The sequence below is a fragment of the Gnatocerus cornutus genome, chromosome 1, assembly GCF_029298725.1.
Source record: "Gnatocerus cornutus isolate USDA-ARS CGAHR chromosome 1, icGnaCorn1.1, whole genome shotgun sequence".
Lineage (NCBI taxonomy): Eukaryota > Metazoa > Arthropoda > Insecta > Coleoptera > Tenebrionidae > Gnatocerus > Gnatocerus cornutus.
In genome coordinates, this window is record NC_142233.1 from 27,303,053 (window position 1) to 27,322,893 (window position 19,841).

General features: G+C 34.5%; 2 protein-coding genes across 3 annotated transcripts; one reads left to right on the forward strand and one right to left on the reverse strand.

Annotated features, from left to right (window-relative positions):
* Positions 1 to 320: 320 nt before the first annotated feature.
* On the reverse strand, positions 321 to 3,374 carry LOC148181148 (ribosomal protein S6 kinase-like 1). The gene is made up of 11 exons (XM_088034333.1): positions 3,180 to 3,374; positions 2,968 to 3,125; positions 2,668 to 2,920; positions 2,306 to 2,621; positions 2,129 to 2,247; positions 1,842 to 1,982; positions 1,669 to 1,796; positions 1,054 to 1,536; positions 801 to 1,005; positions 658 to 753; positions 321 to 608 (listed from the first exon to the last, which is right to left on the reverse strand). Exons 1-11 carry the CDS (start codon positions 3,273 to 3,275, stop codon positions 486 to 488), a joined length of 2,118 nt encoding a protein of 705 aa, XP_087890459.1. The 5' UTR covers positions 3,276 to 3,374; the 3' UTR covers positions 321 to 485.
* A 4,219-nt stretch (positions 3,375 to 7,593) lies between these two features.
* Positions 7,594 to 19,279, forward strand: LOC148181149 (sodium- and chloride-dependent transporter XTRP3). Of its 2 annotated transcripts, XM_088044864.1 has the most exons (10): positions 7,594 to 8,074; positions 15,184 to 15,416; positions 15,827 to 16,048; positions 16,099 to 16,451; positions 16,505 to 16,655; positions 16,707 to 16,908; positions 16,967 to 17,289; positions 17,342 to 17,542; positions 17,628 to 17,715; positions 17,910 to 18,000. In XM_088044864.1, the coding sequence occupies exons 1-9, from the start codon at positions 7,801 to 7,803 to the stop codon at positions 17,712 to 17,714; spliced, it is 2,046 nt and encodes a 681-aa protein (XP_087900990.1). In that variant the 5' UTR covers positions 7,594 to 7,800; the 3' UTR covers position 17,715; positions 17,910 to 18,000. The 2 variants fall into 2 exon arrangements, with proteins under 2 accessions (XP_087900990.1, XP_087900982.1); XM_088044856.1 differs by lacking the exon at positions 17,628 to 17,715 and having other exon boundaries at positions 17,910 to 19,279.
* Positions 19,280 to 19,841: the final 562 nt, after the last annotated feature.

The window sequence follows — 19,841 nt, forward strand, 5'->3', positions numbered from 1 at the left end:
ACAAAAGTGGCAACTCGAAAACAAACTCTCAGCGAAATACTAAATATGGCAACTGTCCTAAATTACTTAACTTTTACTTTCGAAAAACAAAATGCAAAAGTCTTACTAAATTAGAATAACCCTGTTCCAACATTATAAACTTAGCATAATGAAAACTAAATCCTCTAATTTACTTGCAAGTGGCGCTTTTTACAGGCATAAGAAAATGTAGTTTCAACTTGAACTAAATTGCAAGAACTTTCTCAAATGAGCGTTTTTGTATTATTTATTTTACTTATCACCCAAATACAACAAACAGTAAGAAGCCAATGAGATTAAAAGAACGTTTATATTTATTTCATACGTATTATAAAAGCAACAAAATACAAGGAATGTATACAAAACTCTTCGGTTTTTAAATACTGCATAAACAATAAACATAACATTTTAGAGCGTTAAACCTAATAAAACAGTTTTAAAATAATATCAGTCGGAAATAAAGATAATCAGTAATTGTACTTTTCAAGCAGTTTCTCCCAGGACACCGAATGGAAAAACGGATGAGATTTTAGACTTTCTGTGCCGTTAACACCAAACCCTAACCGGTGCTTGGGATCAGTGTTCAACAACTAAAACAACATGAAAGTACATCGAAATTCACCAATCTGTGACAAATACCTGACGCAACAATGAGCGTCCTTCTGGAGACACGTATCTAGGAATTTTTAAATTTGTGTAACTAGCTAAACCATCTGGATGAATTGAAGATAGTGGCTGGAAAAAACGGTTTTAACAGACGTGGTTACGAGATTCTTAATTACCATTCCGACTAAAAGTTCGTATAAGATGGCACCAAAGCACCACCAGTCTACGGCGGTTGTCGTGGGCTCGAAGGTATACAGTTCTGGGGCAATATGTAACAACTTTCCACTACAGAAAATTTCAGAGACTTCGTTTCCATTACACATATAAGTTAGCATTAAATCGCCGTTTTCGTCTATTAGAAGATTATGTGACTGCAAGTCGCTAAAATACGAATTAAACACGAGATTTGTAATATAACGTGTTCCTTACTAGCAGATAACTCCCAGACCATGCAACTTCTCCAAAGCTAATACCAGCTGCGCGGCCCACTTAACAATACTTTCCATCGGAATAGCAAGATTCTCCGGGACATCAATGTCGTCGAAACTCGACATTTCGCTGATTTTCCTCCCGGAATTTTGACTTCTTACAGACTGTGTGCTGACTAGTGACTTCGTTAACACCTCCGGCGGTACCGGTGCATCCATTAAACTCTTATTCGATCCGATGAAATCTTCTAAATTAACTTTTTCGTAGCTATCGTCGCTCAAGTCATTCTCTGCGTTTGTACTTTGACACGTTTTACTCTTATTGTTTGTGTAATCGTTAATTAAATCGCTATAACTGTGCTCGGACTCTGGATCAGAAAGATCCATGTCTTGGATTTGTCTTAAGATTTGGTCGTCGCTGTGGTGGAAAATGTCGTCGGGGTTCTCCGAGCGGTACTTTATGTAGTCCCACAGCTTCTTACCGCTAGAGGAGAGTAAAAGGTGCAGGGAAAGTATTAGAATCAATTTCAAGGGTTGATTGGTCAAGTCGGGCTTAGCTTAACACGAGAATTTGAACCAAAGTCTGCTTAAGATAAGCTCGACTTAGAGATCTTACCTGCAATATTCTAAAACTAAAAATAAGGCATTTTCACAGTTGTAGTAGTTGTGTAGTTTTACCATATAAGGCACGTGTTCAGGTAAAATTAAGTTGTCGTTAAGAAACTTCATAGTTTTGTGTATAACCTGGAATTGGTGTCAAGAAACAAGTACTGCCACGTTGCAGCTTACCTTTATATAAAAAAGCTGCTGGCGTTCTGCATGCAACACAAGCATTCCTGAAGCAATAGCGCGTACAACTTTATACTTGTATAAGTCTGAAACTGGTCGTTGTACGGTTTCATCGCTCTGTTCATGTTCCTCTCTTTCAGTCTGAAAATCGGAGTTTTTAAAAGTGTTTATAACAACCACACCGACGAGGTTAAAAGACTTTTTAGAATCTAACTAGAGATAAAAAGAAATGATGTAACTATTACCCAAGAGTCATAAAAACGGTAATCAATACACCTAAAACTTACAATTTGTTTAAGGTTTTGTACTTCTGACGCGAGGTACATATTGTAAATTCTTTCAGCTTTAATCAAATACTTATCGGTTTTGTACCTCACTATTTGTCTCCTCTCGTAGTCTTTATCATCTACAAAAAAAAATAAGAATAAAATAATAGATAACCCCACATCATTCCACAAACAGACCTTTCCCATATTTCAGTAAAATATCAATTGCCGTCTTGTAGGCTGTAAAAGCCTCCTCATACTTTTTCTCGTTTTCTAACTCTACTGCAATACTAACATGTATACTAGCATCAATAATATAGCTTGTTAAGTTGTCAGCACACTGTGGTGTATTTGGGGGTGTTGGATAAATGTGACCATCCAAAAGTGTAAGACTGTCAGTAGTGGTTGAAACACTTATAGAATCTGAATTTTTAGAGTAATGTGAAGCATTTAAACTTAACTTTGACTTAGATTGTTTAAGGCTGTGTGGTGTAGAGTCAAGAAAATCGCTATTCTGAAATAAAAATATTAAAATATTTTTTGGTGTTGTCTTCACTTACTGTTGTGATTGAATCAGTATCACTTATGGTTCTGTCGTCATCAGAGTTCCCCACACCAAACTCTGGATCTTCAGGCAAGTTGAGGTCTGCTCGTATAGAATTAATGTTACTATTCAGCTGTTCCATGGGCACATGGCTGGATTCAAAAAACTTTACAAACTCATTTGAAGTGAAAAGTTGGGAATGATATCCCACATACTCCAAAAACGTTAAAATGCTTTGTTTCCTCGCTTGTACAGTTTCTTCGTCAAATCTACATAAACACAAACATATTTAGAGCACTTATATGATCTGACTTACCTTTTGAAAAACGTTGAAGTGGGCAGACTAGGATATTTATCCCTTATATTTAACTTATTATGTAAAACTTTAATCTCTCGGTGCAATTTTTTGAAATCGTTAAAACGTTTCCACACTGTAATTTTCGTTATCGCGTCTGGGCAGTTCTCAGGATAGAGCTGTGTTATCAAATGTCGATGACTAAGAAATGCTTTTATTTTGTTATTACTTACCATTGAAATGACCTTATATATAGTGAAACCTTTTCTATGTTTACTAGTCTCAGGAATGTCAAAGATACGGACCCAATTATCACCATTTGAGACCATTTTTATGAATAATAGAATTTGTTTTGTAACTACAACATTGTGACAGCGGTTGTCAAAGTGACAGTTTTTTGTGAGGTTAGGTTACGTTGTTGACAACTAGGCAGTGGCTAAGATTCCTACAACGGTTGGAAACAAGTTTTTTTATAAAGCCGTACTAATTAATCAACATTTACACCACGACCTGCTGTATATCTACGACCTGTGCAAAATCTCATTTCCCCGCATCAAGAATGTTTCCGAGAAAACGCATTTTTTTGCCGAGGAGGGCGCCACTGCTCGGGCGCTTTTGACATTGTTGACAAATTGAATTTTGGGGTTAGTAAGATTTTTGACTTTTGAAAGCTACAAAAAACACAAACGTAGAACAAAGTAACGGTCGTAAACAAAGCACACAACGAAAACTTGAAAAAGCAACAAACAACGTGTAATAATTTCAATATTCAAACTTAAAATTTGAAATGTCAAAAACAATGTTGGTAATAAACCCAATATGGTAAAATGTTCCCAAAAGTGCCCGAGCAGCAGCGCTTTCAAAAGCATATGCGGAGAAACAGTGGAACTACACGAATGCACAGGTCGTAGATATACAGCAGGTCGTGATTTACACTAAAGAATTACAATCAAAGGCAGAAAAATAAGTTTAAAAAAAATAAAGATGCAATTAAAAATTAAATTCTACGCAATTAAGTAATCACGTATTTAATTTTTGACTGCTGGCACTTTATTGACGGAAAAAACGTCATTTCATCAATTTAAAAATTTGAATAATTTTTTGTTATCCGAGTTTAAAAATTTTGTGTTTTCGTCCATAAAAATTGACTGGCATTTATACACCGTTATATAAAATAATTTAATTAGAACATTCCACAATTTCAATAAAAAGTAATTATCACAAACAACTATAAATTAATGAGAGTTTATTAGTTTACTATTTGGCCTTTTAGAAATGATTCTGTGACTTTTGACATGATGGGACAAGCATAAAAAATTACACCTTTTGCTCAGTTCGTGTTTTAACAAGTCTTCACTGTAGAACAAATTACTTATAAATAAACAAATGACATAGAAACAAAGAATGGTTGTTAATTTTTAGAAAGACATCTCTTAAATATCAAACTAAATAATAAATCCTTCGATTTATTTTAAACGCTCTCATCTTCGTTAAACATTCAGCAAAGGTTACTGCAGATAGACGTAGGTTCCAGCTTGGGGGAAAAACGATCAATAAGTTAGAGGGTAACGTTGGATACAGAGGGCAGCTTTTCCAAGTTTTACACACGTTTAACGATCAGCAAACACGTTCATATTTCTGAGGGTCTTATCTCGTTTTCCGAACAAAAACTATAGAGATTGTTTTGTTAGTTTACTGTAATTTTTTTTAATGCCAAAAAAATGAATATTATGCTTAAAGCAAAATTATCTGACCAGTACGACAAACAGAAATTGAGATAAATCCCACTAAATCTTTTTTGATTTCCTTTTTCTTGCTTGGAACTTTGACATTCATCATTTATTCTGGTTCGTTGTAGGAATATGTCCCCTTCACCTCCGACATTATCTTTTATATTCCTTCGTTCATTTCAAGCTTCCTCTAACGTTCCCCGCTCATCCCAGCCTTTCCATCAAACCCACACACTAATCCTCGTAGAGATAGGTCCTTACTCCAAATTTCAGCTTTCGTACATCCTTTCGCTGCGCCATATTGCGCCATCATTCCTCTAAATGGAGAAAATCGATTTCGTGCACGTCCGAGGGCGTACTCTGACGTCATCATGACGCCTCAACGACGCCCCCTGCTCTCTTCCATCCACACGGATGCTGTGGGCGTCGCGACGTCGTTAAGAAACGAATTTTTTTCAGAACTAAAAATGACAACGTGGGTAGAAACCATAACGCTAAATAAAGGAGGATTTATGTTATATTAGTCTGGATTCCAATAAAATGAAATTTGAATTTGGCGCTGGAAGGAAGAATGACGTCATGGATGTCGTGATTGGCCCTGCTTTAAATGCATATGTGATTTAATTGGCTGAAAAAAGAAATATTTATCGAAAAGAATGTGAGAAGTTTATTTAAAGTTGGCATGTTGAGTTAAAATAAACATCAGAGGAATTAAAGTGTTGTGTTCGTTTTAAATCATGTCTATTTTCGTGAGGATCTGATCTACCATGCTAAAGTTCATATAAATGCAAACTTCGCAAATGCACGCTAAATTACCTGAGTATTTACGTCCATTAATGATGATAAAGTTTAATTGGTTCTTAAAAAACGTTTTGCATTTTGCGAACCGAATAATCTAACTAATATTTTCATTTCCTATTTGACTGCCAAAAGAAGAGCAGACAAAAGAGGGAATAAAATGATTAATTGAAAATTGCCAAACCAGCAATTTAATGCTCTGGACAGAAAATTGATTTCAATAAAACTCTCAAAAATAACGATTTCAGTGCTTTATTTTTTAATATTGTGATAACTGTGCTCTTTGTTTGGCGAACCCAATTTTCCTTTCAAAACAACACTTACTATTTATTGGCACCCATCAATAAATTCCATTTCATTCAAGCAATTGATAAAACGAACAAAACCGTTCATATCCAGATTGATTCCGACTAATCAAGTTTCCTGCAGGCTGTACTACAATAAAATTGAACTGCGTTGTGGAGATTTGTCATCCCAATATTTGAAGCACATCCTATCAAATTTTGTTTATAACTAGAAATGAACCAATTAAAACCCTCGTCAACAAAATAATTTACGTTTGCAAAATAATTAAAGTGCCATTAAAGCGGTCACGTTGACAGGAAGTGAATAATTTTCCTTCGAAATTAAATTTAAGCGACGAAAAACCTCGGAGACTTTCCACGATCAATGTTTAAGCTTATCTGAAACCACGTCGTAAATTTTTCTATTTTTTGAGAGCAAAGGACGTTTAATCCACGATTTTATTTGAATATTTGTGATAAAGCTCTTGCAAGCTTCGTTACGTATGCGAGGATGAAGCAGAAGCTTGCAGACACCTCTTGAATGCTTATGCAAACAGTTCTGACGTCATGAAATTACTCCATTTATGTGAGAATTAATTTTGGAAATGTAGGCAAGATAAAAAAAAATTATTGTCGGTGTGGGGATATCCAGCTGTAGTATAATCCTAGAAGGAAGTTTCGCGGGAAAAGTCGATTAATCGCAGATGTTTATCAAAGAAGAGCTTACATGTAAGTACGTACAAAGCTGCTTTGTAAAGCTCTGATATGAAACCTTCAGTGATATGTGACTTTTAAATGAAAACTAGTTTCTCTTTTTCGTGAAATTTTTTGCTCCTGAAAATAAATACAACCTCAGAAAACCTGATCCTCTGATGATTAAAATTCGTTTTATAGGTAATCTACAGATTTATCTTTTTACAAAAAGCGTTTTGCTATTTCCGCTAAATAGTAATCCTACGTAGAATCCCCACAAGCCTCATTAAATTTTATTCTAATGCTCCGCCAACGAGTTCCGACATGAGAATTTTCATTCTGTAAATTCCAACTTAATTATTTCAAACAGTTACAAATCTTGATAAAACCCGCCGCCTCCACCCGCTCCTACATTTGCAAGTTTGATAATTAGATTCGGCACACACTTCCGTCCAGCTTTGCACCGTCAAATTTAATTAAGCTTAAAATGAAGGTCGCAGGAGTTGTAGAGCACAAAGCTCGTAAATTCTTTCAAATAGGAGCATGTTTCAACTGGTTTTTCATAATAAAGACATGCAAGTGGAATTTTCCACGGGCAATCCGGATATACGCAAAAGCTCCGTAGATGTCTGGGTCCGGGAACGCGGAACGACCCGGAGTTAACCGCAAAAGCACGATCCACCCCATCAATAATGTTTTATTTCGGGTTCGATCCGGAGCTTGTCCCGACCTAATTCTGGAAGGTAGTTTCGGCAAAGGGGCGGCAAAAATCGATTTTGAAAAAGTCAAAATTGATCTTTAATAAGAAAAACTGTGCAGACTAAAAACGCAATTTTGGTTTTTTATTAATAATATTAGACAACTAACAAAATGCAAACATTTTGCGTTGCAAATTTTTGAGTGAAAACGAAATCTATTGCTGGTATTTTTTCCCGATTCTCTATTAATCGACAGAAAGTTTATTATAAGAACCGAAAGCCTTTATTTTAATTTATTTGTGATTAAATAAATATCGATTTTTGGTTCTCGATCACTTTTTTCTCACCCTTATTATTATTGCGCGCTCAAAACTGTTTTCCGCTGAAAGCTCCCGTTTCAGGACGAGACCTCCCGAAGCGTCGTCTCCTGAACGCCTCAACATTCGTCGGTTCAGTCTTTAGAAAACCTCCGAACATTTCGTGCTCATATTTTCCACATTTTCTGAAATCGAAAATCGTTTGAAACACATGACTATCGATTGACCCATCATGGGTTAAGACTCAGATTCCGAAAGAAAATAAAATAGTTTAATTTCAATTTTGAAAAATCCAGTGTTCATCCGTGTCTTGTAAAACTCTAACGACGTAACCATGTCCACGAAGACTCCAGAGATGACCCGCAACGGACACGAATTGGCCCCTCTGAACACCCGGAACGGTCCGGAGGGAGGCAAGCCAGGAGTTACCATCGTTTTGCAAGGGCCCAGAGGCTCTATCATTTCTAGAGGCAGCGGGCCCTGCGATCAAGATCCGGACAGGGCGGCTTGGTCCGGAAAAATGCAATTTTTCTTGTCAATTATTGGATACTCGGTGGGACTGGGAAATATATGGAGGTTTCCCTATTTGTGTCAAAAGAATGGCGGAGGTGAGTCACGTGGTTGGGCAAGAAGGGGTGAAATTGGGGGATTGTGTTTTTGTTTTTAACTAATTCTCATATGGTGTTACATAATTGGTCGATAATTTCAAGGGCGGTCGATCAACAAAGTGCGTGGGCGCGGAAAAACAGAGAGCTTAAAACAGTTTCAGTTCATCCGGAAACTTTTAAAAGAATCAAATATTTAAGAGGATTATGCAACCGTTGGTGAATATTGATTTATCGGTCAAAATAATATTATATTTGGGCACCATAGGGGCGGTAATTTTTATTCCGAACTTCACTGAACCGATATTGGAAAAGTTTACAAACTTGTGACAACACATTCAGTTTTATTAAATTGGTAAAAACTCGTCTAGGTCTAGTCTGGAACAACTTTTAATTTTTATCTCGTCTTAAACTGCAGCAGGAGAATACTAGAGTAAAAACCAATTAATTCCGAGCTTGATTATTTCTTTTTTTTATTCCTGCAATTTTTAAGAAGGAAACTTCCACTTTCTTCAGTCCACATATCCGTTTCCAGGTGCGCTCCCCTTTGTGCAAACCCCTCGTCTTAACGGCAATCTTGACCTTGGTCCTGTTAAACCGAATTGCTCACTGGCCAAACAGATTTTTTCATTATTATCATTACCAAACAATTGTTTATTCCACAACAGCTAAGTGAATGCTAAATTTGGATGTTGGGCATTGCATCAAGAAAAATATTGACACGTTACACAAAAAATAAATAGCAAATCGAAAATAATCGCGTCCGCGTCGTCACTGTGGTATGCCTCGAGTTCTTGAAATAGGATAGCAGAGATAACAGGAAGAAATATCTATTGTTAGTGGAAATTTCATTACACGACGGAAAAGTTTTCAAAGAGCTCAATAGGATTACTCATGAACGTGGGCGCAAAGTGATGATGGTTTTTGGCTAACGGGTGAAAAATGAAGTCTTAATTACGTGTGCGTGATTGGAATGACTTTGTAATTGGTGATTAGTCTCATTAAAGAATTAGATTATTTCATTCGTGTATATCACCTGATGAAGGTAAATTTTCAATTTCAATGATCACAATTCAGTTACTTTAGTGAAATTAATTATATACCTATACCTTACTGATCTATTTTAATATAAAATTTTTATAAATAACAACATAAGGGTCTTGATCTTGACTATCGATTCTATATTAAAACGGAAAAATATTGACGGTTTTAATTTAATCCAGCAGAATCATATTTTTATTAAATTCTTGTGATCTAGAGATACAATTTTTTCTATCTGTTGATATTAACGAAAATTTGGTATGCATAAACATTTGCCGGAAGGTTTGAACTTCCGATTGACGGTTCTAATTATATTACATACTATTGCCAACATTTATTTATTCTAAATTACAAAAATTAATATCGGTAGGTACGTCATATTATGAATCCTAATTATGATAGATAAGATAAATAAATATCTTTGTAATCCTACTTTAATAAAGCAGTGAACATTCGATATACAAGGTGAGTCGTCTAATAACAGGAGCTTAAGGACTAGGAAACGCAACACAAAATCCATCTTCCACTGGTCATTAGATAGCAATTTCTAAAAAAAATAAGGATTTACAGTAGGTGGGCATCCACGTTGTACATTTTATGAATTTTGATTACTTAGTCCTCATGCTTGTGAATATTCGAGTCCTAGTCATTCTTTCTTTTGGTTAGTTTATTATTATCGTAGTCTCTAAACACCAAAAAATTGCTCTAAATGGTGCTACCAGGTTATCGTCGTGCAGAAGGATTGACAGCTGGAACAGAAATTATTGAGCATTCACTGAACATGAGGATCCTATCTACAATAACACACCTTAATACTTGCAACAATTTGTTTCGTTTATTTTACTGATTTATTGCTAATGTCAATTTTATCCACGAATTATGTTTACAAGTTTTGTAGTAATAAAATTTACAAAGCGATGCCTATGAAATCTGTATTTTGTGTTGCAGTTTCAATTCGTTAATTCGCTAAAAACGGATATCATGGCTATTCAAGTCTTAATTTTACCGATTTTATAATGCAAAATTTTAGTAACACTGATGTAGCATCTTAGCTTATAGCTTTTAGCTCTATGGTTTAACAGATGGTGACAGTTTTAGTCGATTTCATAACGCGAAGAGGTACATCAATTTTTTTTATGGGTTGTATCTTTGTTACATAACACCATTCAAATAACTTTGTACATCAATTTAAACAAAAGTCACATTGCAATTTTACTGGCAATAGTTTTTAAAACCAATGTTTTTAACGCGCAAAGCCATTTTGGAATTCAAAAAGTTTATTAGTTACACCAACAGTGAAAATTACAATTGATTTTTTATTCTTCTTCTTCCCCACTTCAAGAATAAACTTAAATTTCACCCCGTCTCTTAAAGTCTTACAGATTTTCTTCCTTTTGGTTTATAATGTAATTACTGTTAGGCTAGTCGGCCTTCGTTGACTCTATTTATGTTCCATGTTTATTTTTTCACCAATTGAATAGATGTTTAGGTTTTGTCTTGTCTTCTTTCGGAACCATGTAAAAGGGTCATTGTAGCAAAGGTCTTATAATAATACCTTTTCTTTTACCAGAACATTCACTTTATATACTTTACTTCTCAGCCCAATATTTTTGTTATTTGTGAATGTATTTTAATAAAATTTTGAACGAAATTTTTTGAATACGTAAGGCTAATTTGACGTTAATAAGACTATCATGTTAAGTATAAGAAACTGCATCTCCTAACTACCAAAAATTGACAGGATTCTTCATTCCCTTTAATAAAATTTTCTCGTTAAAAATAGTTATTTTTTTAAACGACTTTGAAATGATATCTTTGAAATAATAAATGAAAGCTTTTTGTGCACCACTGCTGGCTCTACTTTTTGACAAGTTTGAATTTTTCTGTGTCAATGCATTGCAATAATTTTCAAAAGATCAAAATAACAAACTACAAAACAGCAGGAATAAGCCTCTGCATATTGAAATTAATTATAATAATCAGGCAATAATAACTTATAACCCTAAATTAAAAATGTCAAAAACGACAGATTGAACCAAATGTCAGGGATGTCCAAAATTGGCAATTTCATAGCCGGACATGTTTTTGTAGTTTTTGCTCTTCTACTCATTCACTTCTACTCATTCATTTTCAACAAGCGTCTGTCATTATTACCGTTTTATACATAAGATAAATTTTAAATTATTTCATTTTAAGTTAAAACAAATAAAATGAACTTTTTTAAGAGAAGAGTGACGTCTGCAATACCAAATCAGTCTTTACATTTTCAGTTATGTTGCTTTTAATTTTTATTAAAATTTGTTTATAAATAACAAAGACTGAAAAGTCGTTTGTCGACTCATACAGGATGTACCAGAACTCATGACCCCTAGAGCAAGGGAGGGTGTCGACAGCAAACAGATGAAACACAAAAATTGATTACGTTTAATAGTATTTGAGAAAAGATAAAAAATTAACAACTAATCCCTGAATATGAAGCTTATTCTAGAGATGGAGTAAAAAATTCTAGGCAACGAGAGTGTAATGTTCATCTGACCAATGAATGATAGTATGTGTCCATTTTACTGATTTTCAAATACTGTTCTGCTTTGCAAATGGCTACCGTTTTTCGTCTTAATTCGATTATTTTCAGAGCAAAAAAATTGTTGTTTCCAAATTTTGGTTCTGAATTGTTGCCTCCATGACTATTTTTTCTGTGGGTAACGAGTTCTGGGACACCTGTATAAAGCCCGAGAACACTTATTGTGATCACTTTCAAAATCGTGTTTAATTTTAAAATACATAATTGAAAATTTTCGCATTGATAATTGATAAACAAATTGTTTTTTTTTTATCACTGATAATTTGGCGTCGCGACGTCTAGCAAATGTGATGTTTGTCAATTTTTTAGTTTTTGTGGAAACAATCGCGAGAATTAGGTCACAATATACATGCAACCTAAAATAAAAACCGTTTTTTTTTAAACTGTTATACCGGAAATTATTTAAATTTGTAATTTACTTCACAAAAACTCGAAAATTGCTAAAAATAACAACTTTAAGACAAGCCGCTAAACTCGATCAATGATACATAGAAACACATTTTATTGTTAGTTCCTAGAGCGTAGGCGACTGTAAGAGTATACAATTTTCAAATTATATCTTTTAAAATTAAAGACAAAAAATCCAGATCACAAAACAACAAAAGCAAAAACAGGATGGTAGATAGTTATTCGTTTAGTGCGCTGTAATAGATAGTTTAATATTTCAATAAACATCTTCTATAGTACTATTGCGTTGTTCCGCAAATTTTAGAACAGGTGTATTAGCCATCAAAACATTTAGGGGAGTAATAAAATATGTAGCAATAAAAATAAATTTATTAAATAAATCTGATTATCTGATCAATCTACAGGCCCGTCCACAAATTAAATAAGCCGAAATAAAGAGTTGCGTGTTCGAGGTCAAAATTTGTGAATTACGATGATATAAAGTCGAGCCATAAACTTTTTTATTTCCGCTAAAAAATAAACTTTTATGATTGCATGGAAATATGGGATAATGAACAAAATTCGACTTAGCTATGAACCTTGAGATAAAATTTCATGGCTTTGATAATTTATCTGAAAGACTTTTTGGCAATTACTCCAATATAAAAATTGCTTCCAAGTCTTGTTTATAATATATTCTTATTTGATTTTTTATTTTTACAAACTGTATAACATCAGCTCACTAAAAAGTTAAAAAAATGAAAAATAGCTAAACTGAACATATTTCCTTTGTTTACACTATCATTAAGGGAGCAATAAAATTAGTGGTTTTGACTTGAATATTATTTCACTCAATTTACCCATCAACGAGCTTAATCTCATAAAACGGCTTACTACCACTAATTAACACATCGGCTTCATGTAATACCCGATTGAAATTTGAAACAAACAAATCAATATCTGTCAACGGATATAAATATCTATTGTGACAGCGTAAACTGCTTCCGATTAATTTAAATCAACGCCTGTTATAAAATAGTAGTAAAAGGTCAACATGCGCCCTTTTTACTCAGAAAAATTAGGAGCAATTTCACAGGCCAACAAATGAAGAGTACGACTGGTTCGATTTACTAACAATAAATAAACGCAAAAAAATTAAAGGTCTATTGAATTTGATTCTGTTATTTAGCAATTTTTTGCGGGTCACTTGTGACAAAACACGTGCGTGAAATGTCATTAGCATTTCGTTTTGAAAGGGTTCAAAACCCCTCGTTATCTCACAAAAGTAAAATGCCATGTTCGCTTCCACTAACGACGTAGTTGCACCCAATCGATAAAAGGAAACTGGGACAATCACGTCTCGTCCGAAAAGTGGGTCGCACAATTCGTTAAACGTGCGAAAACCACAATAAACCTAAAATCAATACGAAAGACAAATAATGTAGGAATGCGTGCTAATTATATCCGTTGCACTTGATAAATATCAATCGATTGTAAATAAATCGATGCGCGATCTAAATTTAATGTTCAATGTTACAGTTTTAACAGAAATTGTTTTCCGCTACTTTATGTTAGTGTTAATATACATGAAAGTTTCACGTTAAGAGCTGAGATGTGCCATTGATTTTTACACGGTTTTTATTAGGATTCAGGAAAGCTTTTACAGTATAATGCGTTGATGTAGTTTTAGTACGCTAGTAAAAATGTGCACCACGCATTTTTGCAAAAAAGCAAGAATTGGTCGTCAAATGACTACGTAATAATCATTCTTTTAGTATACGTTCCCAAAAATAGGTATTTTAGGGGCATTTTTAAGTCTTTTTCAAACTCAATTCCAAAAATGTGTTATAACAACTAATAAGAAATAGCACAACAATTTAACAACTTTATTTAATCTAATAGGTACATAAATATGAAGTTTTTTAAAACAATCTGATGGTTACTATAGTTGAATTGTAACATTTTCAAGAAATAATTAATCATACATAAAACTAGTAAAAAATATTGTTTGTAACAAGTACCTAAAAAGTTTTTGCGGATTCATCTGCAACGATTGGTCCGCAAAAACTGTATTAGGTAGGTACTTGTAACAAAAAGGTATATAGATAGAAGCTATATAGGTAGGTAGATACTAAAGGTCTAATAGGATTTATCAAAAAAAAAATTGTATTTTGATTAGAAGTGTTTAAACCGACGCCAACGCAACCAAGAGAAAATCTCTGATATGCAGCATCCATTTGGTTTGGTGCGAATTTAAAATACATGAATATTACGAACAATGTGTTTACTTGTTTACCTACGCCACGATGAATATATCAAAAATATTCTGTTTGGTTAAAAATAATAGATTCAATTTAAAGATAAATAAAAATCGCACCTTTGATAGTTTCTTTTGTAAATAAATTTTTGTTTATTTTATTTATTATTATTAATTAATTATTAAATAACTGTTATTTTATATACTGCAAAGCAAATTACATTACATTGGTAATAATAAAAACGAAAGAATAAAATTCGACGGTTGTTGGATAAAAGTTATTGATTCGTGTAGAGCTAAACCATTATATCATATTTGAATAAAATTGCTAAAATTAGAAAATTCGATAACAATATGTAGAGTCCATCCACGTTCCGAATAGCTAGAATACAATCACAAAATTTTGCATGAAATAAATTAGCTCATTCGTATAATTCAAAACACCTTTTTTTACAGACTAAACGTCAAAGAGCGGAAAAAATACTTTTCAGGCGTCTGTAAACAAAATTTTGGCAGCTTCGTGAGGCGAATACCCACGTCAGAGTCACACCTTTTTTGACGTAAAAGAATTGTCCTGCGAACAAGTAAAATATTACAAGGAATTTATCATTCTCAATATAGACCCTAAAAACGTAAAATTAACTAATTGTGTTAATTAAGGTGTCCCTGAACGCAATTTAAGAAACATTTCTCATTTTTATTCAAAATTATGCACACCTATATGAGACAATAATTTGTAACAATTAAACTTAACTGTGGCTAATTATTGTTAATTTTACAAGCATCAAATCAAAAACTAATTTATGTTGTTTCGTACAAAATTGTTATGGTTACTTTTTTTTTCAGGAGCATTTCTCATCCCCTTTGCCATAATGTTGATCCTCGAGGGCATCCCTCTATTTCTGATCGAACTGGGAATAGGTCAGAAGATGAAATTAGGATCTCTTGGTGTCTGGAACACGATCCACCCCTGGCTGGGTGGAATAGGGATCTCTTCTTGTATTGTCACATTTTTCGTAGCGCTTTATTACAACGTCATAATTACATGGTGCTTTTACTACTTATTCAACAGCTTTCAGGTGAGTTATCACGCGAACAGATCGCAACATCTTGTTCATTACTATTAAAAGTAAAAATAGAATTTTACAATAAAACGTTGAAGCCACTGACATACAGACCCGGTCAAGAATAGTTCAAGACGAACAAAATTAAATTACAGTACGAGATTCATTCATGGAAATGAGCATCCGGAGGCAGTCAATCAAAAGCTTGGAACTTTTCGGCTAGCTGAGCTTTGCTAGAGTGGAGGAAATTGGCAACGGTTTGTTGCTCCGGCGTTAATTATGTTGTGCATTCCTGCGAGTAAAGTCCAGATACATGCGTCAATTATCGTTTTTAACCTGTCTGTCAGAGCTCATGTTAATGCCAAGGCCAAGCGACGCGCCAAAATAGCGCCAATGAGAATTTTATTCCGAATTTTCAATTTCAGTATCCTTTACCGTGGGAGAGTTGTCCAGTTATCAATGGTACTGCCGTCCCAGAATGCGACAAATCCTCGGCCACAGCGTACTTCTGGTACCGCACAACTCTCGATTCAGCAGCGTCCATTGAAGATCCCGGAGTACCGAGATGGTGGATTGTTTTGTGTCTACTTCTGTCATGGATTATAGTTTTCTTCATTATGATGAAAGGGATCCAAAGTTCCGGAAAGGTCTCTTTCATTGTTAACGAGGTTAATGAATATAACCGGAGTTTTTTTAGGTTGTGTACTTTACCTCGATGTTTCCTTACCTGGTTCTGACTATCTTCTTCATCCGCGGAATCACTCTCAAAGGTGCCAGTGACGGTTTAGCCCACATGTACACCCCAAAAGTGGAAAAACTGTTAGATCCTAAAGTGTGGCTAGAAGCAGCCACTCAAGTATTCTATTCGTTTGGATTAGCTTTTGGATCGTTAATAGCATTTGGTTCATACAACCCACCTAAAAACAATTGTGTCAGAGATGTAATTCTGGTTTCCATTTGTAACGCCCTCACTGCAATCTACGCGAGTGTTGTGATCTTTGCTATCTTGGGCTTCAAAGCTGTATCTAATTTCGACAAATGTCTGTTAGAGTAAGTTGATTCTTTAAATGTTGAGATTTGTTAGACATTTCTGTGTTTTACAGCAATAAACAACTCATGATTACTAACGGACATTTCGCGAATTTGAAGCCGACGGAGATTTCTGACACAATGTACTCAGAAGCACTGAAAAATTTAAACAGCTTCATTAGTGCGGATATCCGAAATTGCTCTCTTTCTGCAGAATTAGATGATGTTAGTCTTTACGGAATCCTTTTCACGTTATATTTATTGAATTGATTTTAGGCGGCCCAAGGAACCGGTCTGGCCTTCATCGTTTTTACTCAAGCCATTGTCGAGCTTCCAGGTGCTCCATTTTGGGCTGTGATTTTCTTTATGATGCTTCTTTCTCTTGGAATTGGCTCCCAGATCGGAATTCTCGAAGGAATGCTGTGCACAATCTTTGATATCGAAATTCTCAAGAGAATCAGAAAGCAGTATATTACTGGTAAGGTTTTAAAGTAGTTGACATTCGGTGTGGTTCTTAACAGTTATTCTCGATAAAGCTTTTGTCTGCATCGTCTGCTTCTTCATCGGTCTAATCTTCACCACGGGCGCCGGCGAGTACTGGCTCAACTTGTTCGACTCTTTCGCTGCCACCATCGGCTTGGTAGTCGTAGCACTGCTTGAAATGATTGCCGTCGTTTACATTTATGGCCACGAGAAATTTACCAAAGATATTTACGACATGACCGGAGTCAAACCAGGATTATATTGGCAAATAACTTGGAGATTTTTGGCTCCTATCATCATGGTTGTGATTCTAGTAGCCTCTATAGTGGCCATGGTGGAAAAGCACCCATCGTACGACGCTTGGGACCCCAGCCAGGTAAAGCTATTTGAAATTTGTCCCGTAGATTTTCCAACTTTTTTTCTTGAAGGGTAAGGGTGTGAATACCGTTTACCCCGGTTGGGTTCTGGCTATTGCCGTTAGCATGATCGCTGCTGGGGTGCTTCCAATACCCATCGTTTTTCTCCTAAGAAGATACCAGTGCTTGAAGATGGATATCAACATCCATGAAGGTTCCATTAGAAGGATCGACACGACTGTTTCCACCAAGGAAATGATAACAGATGTAGACGTAAGTACCTTTTTTGTTCCTTGGGTACACTAACATTGGTGTCAGCTCACTCTAACGTAGTAGCTAACTTTGTACATTTGGCTAGGAACAATTAACAAGTCCCGACGGACCGTGTATCACTGCTACCAACACGCTCAAAAATAAATTTACTATCGGAGATTTCGAAGTCTAAAGTAAGTAACGTAGGAACTGGAACCTGCATGTTTTGCGCTTTCCTAACTTCTAAGGACTGGAGCTGAGTTTTCGAACTTTCTTAAATATTATATATTCCTGCTGTGTTGTTTTCTTCACGTTTTTTGTTTATTTGTGCATGTTTTAAGCAAGATAAACTAGTCTTTCACTTGTTCTAATTTCCACAATTTTGCAGCTAGACGACGATGAGGATGTTAGTCCATTAGGGCAGTATCATGATGACGATTCAGACGATGATGGGCCTCAAGTCAATAGCCGTCTAGGAAGAAGCTTTCGTATGGAAGTCATAGATGATTATTGAAAAGAGATGTCTTTTTCTTAGGTGATCGTAGTCGAAATGTGATATTTTCAATATAGTCGAGATCTAGTGATGTTCTTAGATAATTAAAGAGATGTAAAAAGGAATAGTGCTAAGTGCGTAAAGAGTGGATTTCTCAGGCAGTGATAAAAAATATTAACGAATCATCAAAATTTTAATCGAAGCACCAAAATTAGTCTTACATACTTCCAAAACTTCGAAAATGTGTGCTTAGCAGTTAGCCATCACAATTAAGTCCCACTATGTCAGACACTACAAAATTGTTATTTTATAAAATAAATAATAAAAAGAAACGCAACTCAAATGTACAAAGTGATAAAATAGTTAAGTATAGTTTTATATCAAAAAATTTTGTTATTTCATAGAACACATATTCTAATACTTATAATAAATACGTTAATTAATTTTTGGGCTCATTTTAACATATATCTTTTTATTAAATAATCTGAAGCAAAAAATATTAAATACTTTAGAATAATGGTCCAAAATTTGAAGTAAAACTAAAGATTCGCTGGACCCAAATCTGGTAAAAATTTGATCGACTTTTTACGTACCTACTTATTACTAAAAGTTTTCAATTTCTATAGAAAAATGTTCCTACTTACAATAAAATGCACTTCCGCTTTAAGATCTTACTCTCACTTTCAAAATTCTGAGCACTGTCCAACTAAAAATCAAAAATAAGTTTACGAGACATCTCTACCCAATAATTAACTTGTTACTAGCTTAAGGTTACCTGTTGTAAACAATTATTGGTGTATTTTACAATGTAAATAGTGTAAATACGAGTACTTATTTAATTTTAGACAAAGCAAATGTGTTTCTGTAAATGATTTAAAAAATCTGTTTATACCGGGTTATAGTATAGTGCCAAAATGTTGTAAATCGGACAATACAAGAAAAATGTGATGAGTAGATTGGCCGCGTGTAAATTTACAACATTGGCTAAATACTATAGAAAAAAGCTTGTTGATATTAGGTTTAGTCGCCTAAAAGCGGAAAGAGAGAGATGAGCAGCCCCCCGTTTCCGTCTCTGACTTGTAAGAGGAGATACTCATCTCACCCTCCACGGATAAAGCTTGGCGTGCCTCAGAGGCGCGCATTAGGCCAATTAAGTATTGAACGAAAACAATAATTAATGTTAAAAATACTCAGTAGAATCATCTTTTTTTTTTATTTTGTATCGTTTTCTCATCGATATTTCCAAATAAAAACCGCCTTTTTTACGCACCATTTTTCATTTGGATACGCACGTAGACCCCATTCGAACAAACATAATAAATGTGTGTGCCTCGATTCAACAATACACTACTCAAACTCAGTGTTGCCAACTTTCGACTTCTTCCTTGCGAGCACACTGCGTTTGACCTTTTTAGTATTTAAATGTTGAATTTTGAGATTTTACGATTTTTTTCAATGTTGCACACTTTAAATATTCAGCACAGAATGAAAATTGTTGATCTTACTGTGACAAGTGTGGTCACTTTTTCACTTGATGTTTATTTTTGGTTGCCTACATCCACACCTGTCGCAGAATTATTTTTTTGAAGATAAAATGAAGATATAAAAAGTACAATTATTAATCGAATTGCTCAGAAAATAAATTAGAGATTATTTTCTGACCGTTAGTTTATTTTAACAATGATAGAAACAGGCTTAGGGATTTTGATTAGGGGCAGGGGAAACCCGGCTGCTTCTATAATAAAAAATTTAGTTGTTTTTAGCTAAAACGCATGACGTTTAGGATTAAATAAAGCAAGACTGTTGTAAGAATTGTTTGATTATTAC